Raw genomic sequence first — 14213 nt, 5'->3', positions numbered from 1 at the left:
TTGTAAACAGTGTCAAACTGAATGTCAATAGTCGAGTAGTGACATTGACATATAAAATTGCCATTTTACAAATTTCGTATAAAAATTTGGAAATTTAAACTTGTTGAAACTGAATGGAATATTGTTTTATATTTTTATCATCGTAAAACTGCCGCGGGAAAATTTTATAATATCCCAATTTTTTTGAAGTGAAAACTTCTTTAGCGGCGTTGAGCACTTTTTCTGTAATGGGTATAAAATCTTAACCCTTAAACTCTCGTCAGGACACGTGACCTGATCGAAAAAGCGTAAAGCGTCTTATTCACGGTCCATCTTGACGTACGTCCCGCCAAGGTCATACACGATGCACGACGCAAAACGACAGTGAATAGCGTTGACGTACGTCAATAATTATTATTATTATCTTGCTGGATGTGCACGACCAACTTTTCATCCAGCGAGCACCCCCACCACCGCGAACGTCGTGCAGATGGACAGTGAATAGCGCGGACGTACAGCAGATTAGTGTTGCCAACAGAAATTAATGTAAATACTTGGAAACGTGGCCTATTGATATGATTTTTTTGTGATAACTTAGTGAGTACATGAGCAAGCAAGAAACGGTTATTTTATATTTTTATGTACACAGGAAATCCCAATTATCATTACTTTTGGATCAACCTTGTACACATGGACAGTTTATATTCAGAAGTTATTATTATAAAAGAACTCCAAGGCGAATTGTTGAATAACACAGATTTTATGCAAAAGTCCACTGCAGAAAAATGGCAATTTATTTAAAAAAAATATCTTGACGAATTTGTTTGTTTAAAAAAAATGATTAGCTATACAGGGTGTCCCACTATTGGTATACTAAGCGCGACGGAACTTGTAGTTTTGCATACACTGATCACGTAAAAAATACTTACACAACAAAATTACGCCAAAAATTTTTTGCTAAATTTTTCCTGAAAATCCATGTTTTCTTTTCTAGCTTCGCACAGCCGGCATATACCGCTTCTCTAATATGAGCATTTTGTCTATGAAAACATAATCTTAAACGATAGCTCACGTGCTGGTGGCAAAGTTATGCGGGTTGCTTGTTACACATAGAGTTTTAAGAATTCATCTAATTGAAAAAAAAAATGCTTCTGGAATTTTATAAGTATTTTTTACGTACTCAGCGTATGCTAAACTATAACCTCCTTTGAGCTTAGTATACCAACAGTGGGACACCCTGTATACTCTCTGTTCCTACCACTTCAGCATTTACTGAAAGAGTCTTTTCGGTCATGAATGTGAAGTGGCGGGAAGAGAGAAACCGAGCTTCATTAAAAATTAATTAAAAATGAGCTCTTGAAATATATAAATTTAGATTTGGAATGTTTGGATTCATATAATTCATTTAAAAATAATGAAAAATTCTTAGTTACTGCAAAAAGTTCAAAAAAAAAACATTTTTAAAAATATTTATTTACTCTTTATTTACCTCCTTTAAAATCAGATATACTCTATTTATTCAAATAAAAGTTGGCAACCCTAGCCATGCTTGATGCGCGCACGATCGTCAGTAGGATACATCCAGCACCGCGGCCTTGAGCCGACGTACGTCGGGGATGGACCGTGAATAAGACGCTTAAGACGAATGGATATCCAACATGCTCAACGTTTATAATCAAGTTTTCACTTCTGCCGGCACTCCCAGAGTGCAACCCACAGGTGCAACCCACAGACATGCAACCCGTCTTTTTTTAATTTTGTACCTATTTGGCATTTTGTATACCGAGCTAGCGAAATTCCTAATTCTCGGCGAAACTATACAATTTGCCTGCAACTACATATTGTTGAATTTAAATGGGGAATGATTTCGTTCATTAATTCAATGGAAATAAATTAATAAAGCCTCGTGGAAGTTTATAATACTTGCCTTTTTAACTTTATAAAGAAAGCTATTTTTATCCAAAAGGAATGCTTAAATTTAATTTATATCTTGGATTTTCACATCATTCATAATTTATTACATATTCGGATGAACATTGAAATAAAAATCTTAAATTCTGTTAGAATGGGATCCAAAAGGCATGCAGTAGCATGGCAGCAGCTGGCTTTTTGTTACTTTCTTCAAAATTAAAATTGAAAATAAAATTTCAGACACATATTATCGCTTAAAATTTGAGATACATTTCAAACAGACGTGATAATATTATTGGATATTTTATAATCACATTAACATCCAATAATAACAATTAAGTACTAATAATATATGATGTATAATGTGAACAAAACCGAGAGCTTTAGCAGTTACATCAATAAATTAAGTATTTATTTGTCTTAATTTGAAAAAGCTGTGTGGTTTTATGAAACCACGGTAAAAGTGAAACTTTCCGAACACTGCTTTATACCTACTCGGCAGCCGACCGTCACGCGACATGCGCTACACAGACCAAAAACTTTGAGACGATGGAATAAAAGTTTCACTTTAAAAACAACAAAAAGAAGCATTTCACTCAAAATGATGGTCAAAATCTGTTACTCTTTCAAATATTTTTTGTAATAGTCTATCTCGTTAAAGCTTATAAAAACCGCTGTTTTTGCAAGCTCACTACATAAACCGTTAATTTGATCACACAGCCGAGTTCATATTAAATATTAAGCAGTTTTTACAACCGTAAATAATAGTTACAGAGGCTGGCAGCCGCCCAAGCGAGGGACATATCGTAAATATGCCTCGCGTTTGTTTCAGGCGTTGCAGTAATCGGTTAAGTAATTGTGTAGCTGTTATTTTTTGTGATACAAAGAATTAAATTCTGTAATATAAATAAAGTTTTGTAAATTAGAAAGAGTGCTTTTATTTTAATTAACCAGTCTGATAGTGTCTTTGCCGTTCTTCAAGGAAAGGTTAGCCGAATTATATATGAAACTAGCTGCTCCGCGCGGTTTCACCCCCGTGGCTCCACTCCTGTTGGTCGTAGCGTGATGATATAATTATAGCCTATAGCCTTCCTCGATAAATGGGCTATTTAACACCGAAATAATGTTTCTAATCGGACCAGTGTTCCCGAGATGAGCGCGTTCAAACAAACAAACTTCAGCTTCATAATATTAGTATAGATTCTAAATGTATAGACTATAATTTTTGTAGGTTTCCCTGCTTGCAGTATTGTTTCAACCGGTGGAGTCAAAGAATTGTGATGATTGTATGAATCTTCAGTGATATGTCGGTCAGGATTGCAAATGCAAATTGCAAATATAGGAATCTTGATATGTATTTCATTCATTAAAGTTGACTGCTTGCAAAGGTGTTTTTACTTGTTTTTGCTACTACTGGTTCGGCAAGCCGTTTCTACAGAGAAGAGCGGGCAAAATATGTAATAGAACACCGAATTATGTTTTATTTATATCGATAAATAGTTACCTCGGAGTTTAAGGTATCGGTGAAGATAAGTCGCGGATGTAAAACCTCATCAAATGTTTTCATTTTTTAAATTTTACGAACATGCACTAATTGCATTTATTTTTTGTTCTATAAAAATTATAAAAGCTAACCACGAATCTAAGTTTTTTTAAGATAAGTGCTTACATCAAAAACAAGTAATAATCCTAGTAAAATTTATTTAAACTTAATTAACTTAAGCCACCTGGTTTAATCCTATTTATCTTAACATTCTATTTTAATAGTTACAAATGGCCAGCATTGGCAGCCTCCCAACATGGCGGTTTTGTGGCCTGTAATTCGTTATTATTTGACATTTGCGTTATGGCGCGAAAAATATGACATTCCATTAGCAATGGTGGCTGAATGTGACAGAAAAACAAATGGCTCCAATATTTGGAATAAACGATTGTTTATGGAATCAATTAACTATGTTTTTTTTTGTTTTTGAAATGTTATTATTGAAATGCGCTAGAGTAATAACATATAAAATTTGTTGTAATATTATAGGTATAGGTATACGGCTGACGAGTTTGTTTGTGCAAGTTAATCTCGGTAAATAAAATTTCTAATAAAATAATATATTTTATGTCTGATAGTCCAATTTCAGATAAGCTACGGGTCAGAATATAATACACGCTACGGCCTACGACCAATTGTCGCGCTTATGAGAAAATATTTGCAAAAATATTAAAAACGTAATAATTATATACTGCTATATAGTCGAAATTGTGTAGGTGTTATATTTATAGTTATAGTATATGTATTTTTATATAATGAATCATAGTATTTGTGAAATTATATAAAAAAAATCTTCAAAACATTATCATTATTTTAGAATTTAAGTTGCGATATAATTCTCTGTAGATGAGTTTTCAGCTAGTGCCTATGCAGAACTGCAGTAAATGCTCCACAAATTCAATATTTCACTGTTTCGTTCAGTTTAAATAAAAATATATGTGTTCTCCTGGCATAGACCATAGTGCATGTTTTTCGACTCTTGCAGAGATGTTAAAGACAGTAGTTGCTTTCAATAAGGTGATCTGGGTGGTCGTGATCCTGGTGACAAGTTTATGAAACTTTTTTATTTAATACAGTGCTTATAAAAAATAACTATAACGCGCATCTTGAATAATAAACTTCGCTTTTATAACGAAGAAATGTATGGATCATAATAAATAAATAAATAGATATAAAAATTTAAGTTATTATTTATTGTAATCTTGTATTGTTATTTTTTTTTCAAAAATGTACGGTGTTGTTGCTGGTCAAAATAAGAAGAAGACACAAGATCATAAGAATGAGGTAAGTAATTACTTAATTAACTTAATAAAAAATATATTTTAAGGGGGGAATTGCATCTGCGTCCTTCACCGTATCATGCCTTGTGCCACTATATCACCAAATATTAAAAAATTTCAAATATTATTAAATTGCATTTAATGCTACAAAATGGGTGCAAACTGCATTTTTTATTTTTTCTCAAATCAATATATAATTTCCTCTGACGTGTGTTTGACTTTGACATCCTCCTGAAAGGCTGGACCAATTTTAATGAAATTTTGGGTTCGTTCGAAAATGGTTTGGATTTACAATTCAAATGCAAGCAAAGATGAGGGCAAATCCTTGTACATGTATATAATTTAATATTTCTGTTCAGCCTGAGTGAAATATTTTATTTCTCTGTAAATAAAATAATATGATAGGTACGAAATGTTACCAACATGAGTGATCACGAAGGTTGGAAGATTGCTTATAAATAATATATACCAAGTTCCGTCCTGATGTTGGTTTTATTTTATTAATACAGACTAAAATTGCAAGAGATATATTTAGATATTTTCGCTACCATAATAAAATTTCATTCTTCATAAAATAAATAATAAAATAAATGAACTGAAACTAGAGCCTGTGCTACCTAAGATTGTGTTATTTCAAACACATAAACTGTGTTATATAAATATCCACAAAACGCATTGTAGCCATAAAGTAAAATTAAACATTCTATGAAATATTAAAGGATATAATAATAATAATAATTATGAACATAAATAATACATATAATATATTTATTGCTATTATTTCAGAACGACGAATCAACAACCAAAAGAAAAGGAATCAAAAGCTTCTTCATGAAATACTTTCAAAAACGCCCGCAAAAACAAAGTAAGTTGTTAAATAATTAAATTATAAAGAAACCAAGATGAATAAATACATTTTTTTAACTTGTTCAATAAACCTGATATGTTTGGTACCTAGCATGCAATAATTATTAACTTATCTACTCATAATAAAACGTAATTTTTTATTGTAATAATGTAATACTATCAACTACAATATTATTATATGTGAATTGTAAAAGAGATTTTAAAACTTTTCTAATAGGAGTGCTTAAAATTTGGTAGTTTTTATTCACACTATATAGCAACACTTAATAGTTTGACAGTCATGGTCAATAGGTGGCATTGTTTTTTTACTGAATAATTTTGGAGTATAGTATGGAAATATTTTAATATTAGATCTGCTTTTAATTATTTAAATTATGTATTTTTATAAAGTAACACAAAAAAAAAAAGAAAAATGTAACTGGGTATTCAATGTGTTCTACTGCCATCTAGGTAAAAATATTTATATTTACAAATATTGACATGACATTGACAGATGGCGCTATCATAAAAATTACTGGCGGTCTGGAATAAAATATATATAGCCTAAACCTAGCACTCAGATATCACGTACCTACATAATATCATGGACTAATAGAAATATATTCTACTAGCGGTCCGCCCCGGCTTCGCCCGTGGTACATATTTACGTTTTCTCTACATAAAAACCATCCTCGTACTTCAAGGAATATAATAAAAAAAGGTTTATCGAAATCGGTTCAGCCGTTCTCGCGTTATGCGCTTACCAACACCTTTTGCGATTCATTTTTATATATAAGATTAGTCCATGATAATATCCAACAGTGAAAGAATTGAAATCGGCCCAGAAGTTCATGAAACTCACGCGATCAAACGAACAAATTCTACATCTTTAAATTTTATTTATTTATTTGTACAAAAATCTACAAGTAAACATTTAGAACTCAATCCTACTAATATTATAAATGCGAAAGTTTGTGAGGATGTGTGTGTGTGTGTGTGTTTGTTACTCTTTCATGCAAATACTACTGAACCGATTATAATGAAATTTAGCACACATATAGAGGGTAACTTGGATTAACACATAGGATAGGTTTCATCCCGGAAATCCCACGGGAACGGAAACTATGTGGGTTTTTCTTTCAAAACGCGGGCAAATCCACGGGCTGTATTAGTATAAGTACACATTACAAATAAATCTTATTAATTATTGCTAAAGAAATATGGATATTGAAAAAATAACTAATTTTGGTAACGGAAAAACAATCGCACAGAAAGTCGTTTCTCCTTACACACAGGATACGAACAATTGGAAGAATTCTAGAGAAGATATTAAGGCAAATATATTAGTTTCCACAGAGACAAGGAATACTCCTATATCTTCAGTTTTATTGTCTTATGATTGTAAGATATAGCTTGCGGCTTTGCTTTCAATATTTGAGATATATTATAAAGCTGAAGAGTTTGTATGTTTGTTTGTTTGAATGCGCTAATCTCAGGAGTGTCTGGTCTGATTTGAAAAATTCTTTCGCTGTTAGATAGCTCATTCATCGAGGCTATAAGCTATACGTATCATCTCGCTAAGACCAACAGGAGCAGAGCACTGCGGGTGAAACCGCGGAGCATAGCGGAAAGCTAGTTATATATAACAGCAGTTATATAATATAACTAGTTTTACGCCCGCAGCTTCACTCGCGTTTTCAAAGAAGAATCTGCATAGTTCCCTTCTATCATTCTTCATCTTACTTGTTAATCCAAGTAACCCCCTATATGTGTGCTAAATTTCTTTGTAATCGGTTCAGTAGTATTTGCATGAAAGAGTTACAAACATACATACCTACACATATACACATATACATCCATCCTCAAAAAATTTCGCATTTATAATATTAGTTGGATAGGATAATTATTTGATACTAAATTCATCTAATTCTTGTTCCATTCTCATTTCAACATATAGGAAATACTATCCTATCTTTATCCCTAACTTTTTGATTGAAGTTTCATTTTCTAAACTAAGCCACCTCTACTCGCACGGCCATAGATAATATAATTAAAAAAAATCACAGTGTAAAATATAAACAAAGTCTTTAAAACTACGGAATGGATTTTGATGCAGTTTTTGACTCCATGACGTGACGCTATTGCCATGACGCGACCTTGAAATTTTCCTCTCAACGCGCAAGAAGTTTCACTTTAAAATAAGTAGTACTAAGTAAAATAGGAGCAAGTAAATCGCAAGTGCTTACTACTGAGCCAATGCACGTAATACCATACACCAGCCTTTCCCAACTTTTTCCCAAAGGCGGACCCCTAGCACCACCTTATCATGATCCGCGGACCCCCAAAAAACGTATTTATACAAGTCAATCTATTTTATTTTAAAAATTAATTGATTTCTTGCAGTATTTTTGTATGAAATAGCTTAGCCACCCATCACTTGACAGATTATTCCATCTTGAAACAGAAAAATACAAAGTCCGGCCGTCAGAATAGTCTGGTCACTAAGGCTTTCGTAATTTTCTTAATTTGTCTGCGGACCCCCTGGGATGTGCTCGCAGACCCCTAGGAGACCGCGGACCCCAGGTTGGGAATCACTGCCATACACCATTTACATTTTACAATGTCTCAAAGATAATCTCCCATCTGTGAAGATAAAGCTTCTCTAGATCTCAGCTAATTTACGAGAAATATGGACTCGCAAGAACACTCATCATTTAAAACGATTTATAGCCGAGATTCGTTAAGCCGAATTCTAACAGATTTCTTGGAAAATTGTAGTTTTACAAATCTCAGTAGATAGTAGATACAATACAGTTAATTATTGTTAATACATTTAATTTTTTTTGTTATTCTTGTTGTAGGTATTCTATTTGTGCTAATAAAATACTTACTACGTAGAACGCTTAGCGAGTAAACATGTTTGTTTATAATAAATTATTATTTCTCTGTAAGTGATTGAAATGTAATCTTTTTGAGAAATAAATGTCCGTAATACATGTAATTTTTCATAGGAATGATTATATTTTATTTGCATAATATGTGTAAAAAGTTAAAAAAATAACAATATAATTCAATACATTAGCCAAAAGGGGCATGCAAATTATATGCTCTTCAGTTGCTGATTATTATCAGAAATATCAATTACAGTTTATTTGATACTTTTCGACTTATATTTCCCTATATTATTCACATACAGAAATTCTGATACAAGTCAAAAATTTATAATGTTATGTAATGTATTACTGCAATAAAATATCGAGTTATTAAAGCTTGTGATTTTTATTTATTTCTCTGCATTTTATCATCGCTTCTTCAATTGGTGATAAGATGAATTTTATTTGCATTATTATACCTAACACAGAAAGAAAACAAATTTTATAGAGCACGGCAGGCAATAAACTGTATTTTTTCAGAATATAAACTTAATACATATTATAAATATATTTCTTATTTGTCTCATGTATCCATAACGGATAGAACCCACCTCTACTATCACTCAGTGAATTAACAAAATAAATGTTAAAATTTTAAACCTGTATAACATAGCCTTAACACAAAGCTCGTAGCATTTCGTAGCAACTCGTAGCCGGTCTACGCTGCGGCTACAGCGTGATCGATGACGTCACTTTACGTAGAGCTTTTTATACAGTGTCTTTTCTATGTCAAGTTTCAGATTAGCATTTAAATGGAAGAATCATCAGCATAAATAAGTGTTTAAATTATATGCTTTGGTACGAAGTTAAATCTTCAAGCTTTTTAAATTCCGTAGAAAGTTTTTTAATTTTAATCTATAATAATGTAATAAATGCGATACAATGCGATATTTGCATGTCTGTCGGTCTTCTATAGAATACATTTCGGTGAATGTGCGTATGAACTCCACCACCTTATTCCACCTTCTCCATTTCTTTATCGGACATCTAGGTGTGGAATGGAACTCCATCCCTTCACAGTCGATATACCGCACACACGCACTCAGCGTTATGCGAATTCATTTTTCATTCGAACTGCGAAGGTGTGGAATTCCCTTCCTTCGTCGGTATTCCGGGACCATTATAATCTGCAGCTCTTCAAGTCTAGAGTGAATAGGCTTCTTCTAGGCAGACGTGCTCTATAGATCACATCACCGCTTTACATCAGGCGGGATAGTGGTCAAACGCCTGCCTATCATGTATAAAAAAAACAATGAGTCAGTGCTTTTTAAAAGAAGATAAACCAAACATAATCAACCATTATCAGGTACACACACACATATAGGTACCTACTTGATTTTCATAATTTGGAATTAATAATACGCATAGTATAGTTTCAAATCATTTCATTTCATTAAAAATACATGAAGCTGTTAATTTTTAATACCTAACCTGAACTTAATATCTATCTAATTCTAAATAGTATCCTATTGTATTTTAAACCATTTTTAAATCATTTTTTACTATATTACTATTGCTAGGTATATCTTTACGTTGTTTCCGAAAAAACAAAAACCTCCACACAGCCTCTACGCCCACTGAAATGAAAAGCGGTCCATTTTTTCTTTTTCCATTCCAATATCGCTGCAGCTAAATCTTGGCGGGCTTTTGCGGAAATCAAAAGAGGTTATAATATTTTATTTGGCGCGCGGCGGCCATGTTGGATTTGCTGTCAAATCTCACAGATTAATTACTGAAGAAATCATATTGGCGCGCTTTTTACGTTTTATTTTTTGTGGCAAAGAAAAAAAGAAATTGAAATTTTTTGAATTGAAAGAACGTTACATTTTATAAAAAAGAGTTTTGATGTGGCTTATTTTTATCGGTATATAAAAAGGCTTTTGACCGAGAAAATATAAATTGCAGTTTTTATCCGAGCAATTTTTTAAAGTGCATGCATTATAATGTACTCCATCGATGATCGATTCAATAAAATATAGAAAACAGCTAGCTTTATAAATTAAAAAAAATCTAAATAGTGATAGATCGGGTTGAAAGGGTTTTTCAAGCTTAGCTAGTTTTTAATAAAAAATAATGTCATTTTGAAAGCTTTCTCAATTAAAAAGATTTATGTGATAAAACGCGAAAACGGAATTAAATATCGTTTAATATGATACTAAAACCTTCCTTGAATCACTTTATGTATTAAAAAAAACGCATCAAAATCCGTTGCGTAGTTTGATAGATTTAAGCATACAAAGGGACATATGTACCTACAGAGAAAGCGACTTTGTTTTATACTAGTTAGTGATCAAATATTGTGAATGGTTACGGTGGTAAACTGTAAAACTATGTTATGACAATTCCTGTGTGCTCCTAGAAGAAGTCTTAATTAAATAAATAATTAGTGTTTGTTTGAGTTTGTATAATCTGTCGTGGTGAATGTGGATACTAAAAATATTGGGATAGTGAAACATGAAGACTTTTTTTATTTGAAATAGCTGTGCTCCGCGGTTTTACCCGCAGTGCTCCGCTCCTGTTGGTCTTAGCGAGATGATATAATATAATAGCCTTATATAGCCTATAATAGCCTATAATAGCCTATAATAGCCTTCCTCGACGAATGGGCTATCTAACACCGAGAGAATTTTTCATATCGGACTAGTAGTTCCCGAGAATAGCGCGTTCAAACAAACAAACAAACTCTTCAGCTTTATAATATTAAGTATAGATTCAACCGGGAACGAAGTAGATAATGAATAATTAACATACAATTCCAATTGTATAGTAATTTCATTAATTTTTTATACGATAAATAATTTAAGAATAAATACGTTTATTAAGCAACCATTATAGCCCTTTTCCCAAGTCGGTTAATAACATTACAGCTATGTAGTGAATGTATACAAGTATGTTTTTAACACGTCTTGTAAACGCTCTTGCTTGAACGCTTAACACGCCATTACAGAAGGCTGGTTACATACGAAGCAGGGAAACGCTAGTTATAATAATATTATAGTTGTAACTCTACCTTTATTAATGTTAAATTTTCAATTTATTTTGTTGTAAATTATGAGGATTATATCAAACACCGTTATTTTTTTAGTTTATTAAATTTTACTGAACCTATCCTTACTAATATTATTATAAATGCGAAAGTAACTTTGTCAGTCTGCCTGTCGCTTCTTCACGCCTCAAAGCTTCAACCACTGCACCAATTTGGATGAAATTTTGTTGAGACCTGAGTTCTTTACATAGGACTTTTATAAACATACCCAAATATTCTTTTTTGACTATAAAATATAACGAAAACGTTGCGTTCTTTTCTTTTTTCATATATTTTATACCAAAATCAATAAATTTTATAGTAGTAGGTATATAGCATCAATGTTGTCACTTTTAGTTTTCTAACAGATTATATAATAATAGTTACTACTGTTAAAATAATTGCAATAAAGAAATAGCATGTACGTAAAATTTACTTCATTGCATAGTAATCGGAATACACGAAGTTACAAATAAAACTATAACGTTCTAAGAAAATACATTTGAATGCTATAAAACTTAATATTAAAAATCAAATTGTGGTAAAGTACATGACCCGCATACGTATCTCATCTATACTAATATTATAAAGCTGAAAAGTTTGTTTGTTTGTTTGTTTGAACGCGCTTATCTCGGGAACTACTGGTCCGATTTGAAAAATTATTTCGGTGTTAGATAGCTCATTTATCGAGGAAGGCTATAGGGTTATATCATCACGCTACGACCAACATGTGTGGAGCCACGTGGGTGAAATCGCGCGGAACAGCTAGTGTATAATAATTAGAAAATCGATATAATATCAACACAATTTTTTTTACAACTTATTGCATTATATTATCAACAAACGTTCGCGTACAACCAGCCTTAAGATAACAATGTCTAAGGTTATTTGCACACAGGGGCTATTACCGTAACTGGTGTTTAGCTGAACGTAATTCCTCTTTGATACGTTAAAAATGTATATTAATATATCTCTATAAGTAACTAGCCGAGATAAATAAATATAAAAAAGGCTAGAAAATGTGACCTGGTACGTAAAAATGTAGCTATAGAAATCTAATGGTCTTTGGTAATTGCAGGAATCGATACAGTAGTCAATGGGTTAATTCGTTAAATACAAAACAAAGCTTTGCTCTTTATGAGAAAGATCTCAAGCTCATGTTCAGTGTTCACACAGATTGACCCAGGTACAAAAATAGCATAAGCTAAGTTGTGTACTAGTGTACCTTTCCATTAGTAAAATAATTTTCATAATCAGATTAGTACTTCCGCAGATTAATAAATTTCGTCGACTACGCTTCTAAAAACTTAGATCGGAAAAAACAAATCGATGTCAGTTATTTCGACTTTAAAAAAGCGTTCGATCGCGTAGATAATGACGTCCTTTTGCGTAAATTTTCTATGATTGGTTTCACTCCCAGGCTGGTAAAATATTTTGCAGACTACCTCCGGGATCGTTTTCAATTTGTACAACTTGGTAGTTACCGTTCAGATCCATATGCAATAAATTCTGGTATCAGTCAAGGCAGTACCCTCGGCCCTACTCAATTTCTGGTAATGATCAACGATCTTCCAGATGTTATTAGTTCTTCCCAGTGTCTTATGTTTGCCGACGATCTCAAATTATACTTGGCTATAGGAAGTATTGAGGATTGTCAGGCATTACAAAACGATATAAATAGCGTCTGTGAATGGAGTAAAATCAACCGTTTAGATCTTAATGAGGCAAAATGTAAAGTAATGACTTTTACTAGGAGTAAATCCCCACATCTTTATGGCTATAAAGTTTCGGATAAGATTGTAGCTAGAGAAAATTCGATACGTGATTTAGGCGTATTATTCGATCGTACCTTAAGTTTTAATGACCACATAATTGATCTTTGCCAGAATGCATATAAAGCCCTTGGATTTATTTTTAGGCAGACTGCTCGTTTTAATGACAAAACTGTTATCATTAGCCTTTATTATGCATTTGTACGTAGTAAGCTCGAATATAACGCTATCGTGTGGAGCCCACATGAAAAAATTTACACGTTAATGATAGAGAAAATCCAACGCAAATTCTCAAGATGCCTTTTCCGCAAGATGTATGGATATTATCCCTACTTATATCCATCTTTGTACGTTACGGGGATGGTTGGAATGGATACACTGGAGCTACGACGCGAGCGCGCGCTTATGGTTCATTATTATCTGCTGTTAAATAACAAAATTGACAATCCCGTGGCACTGGGGGCCTGTGGTGTGTGGGCACCGAGCTGCTCCGTGCAGTGGCGCTCGCGGCCGCTGTTCGCGGAGAGCCTGCTCCGGACGCGAGCCGCTTGGAGTGCACCCACCCATCATGCACTCAATTTGTTGAATAAATTCTTACGTGCTAAATCTGAAGTGGACCTGTTTAATGTTAATATTGTATCGTTTGTCTCTAATTGTACCTTATTTTTAAGTCAAACTTTGTAATAATTGTTATCTTTGTGCGTGTTGGTATGTTTTGTACTGTAAGTCAAAGATGAATAAATAAATAAATTACACCTACAAACACACGAAGTTAGAAATTTTACCTCTACATAATAATATTAGTATACATAATAGACTAGTATATAACCATTTCATAATCTGTGCTATTTCACAAACAAGCGAAAACATTTCGCAAGCGAGATTCAGAACAATAGCTACAAAATGTCATAATTACACATATTT

At 32.7% G+C, this 14213-nt stretch overlaps 1 protein-coding gene across 1 annotated transcript; it reads left to right on the top strand.

Moving 5' to 3' along the window:
* The first annotated feature begins 13073 nt into the window (after positions 1–13073).
* Positions 13074–13991, top strand: LOC149474969 (uncharacterized). Its single transcript, XM_089713988.1, has one exon. It carries the CDS (start codon positions 13074–13076, stop codon positions 13971–13973), a length of 900 nt encoding a protein of 299 aa, XP_089570114.1. The 3' UTR covers positions 13974–13991.
* Positions 13992–14213: the final 222 nt, after the last annotated feature.

This window comes from Colias philodice, chromosome 31 (assembly GCF_061535455.1).
Source record: "Colias philodice isolate Cphi_HAF_F1 chromosome 31, ilColPhil1 Martin Lab GWU primary, whole genome shotgun sequence".
Classification (NCBI taxonomy): domain Eukaryota; kingdom Metazoa; phylum Arthropoda; class Insecta; order Lepidoptera; family Pieridae; genus Colias; species Colias philodice.
The sequence above is the reverse complement of the archived record's forward strand: the minus strand, read 5'-3'. Positions and strand labels throughout refer to the sequence as shown.

What these genes read in the sequence shown, in the direction of transcription:
- LOC149474969 (XM_089713988.1), top strand. Translation starts at nt 13,074, where the DNA reads ATGATCAACGATCTTCCAGATGTTATTAGTTCTTCCCAGTGTCTTATG.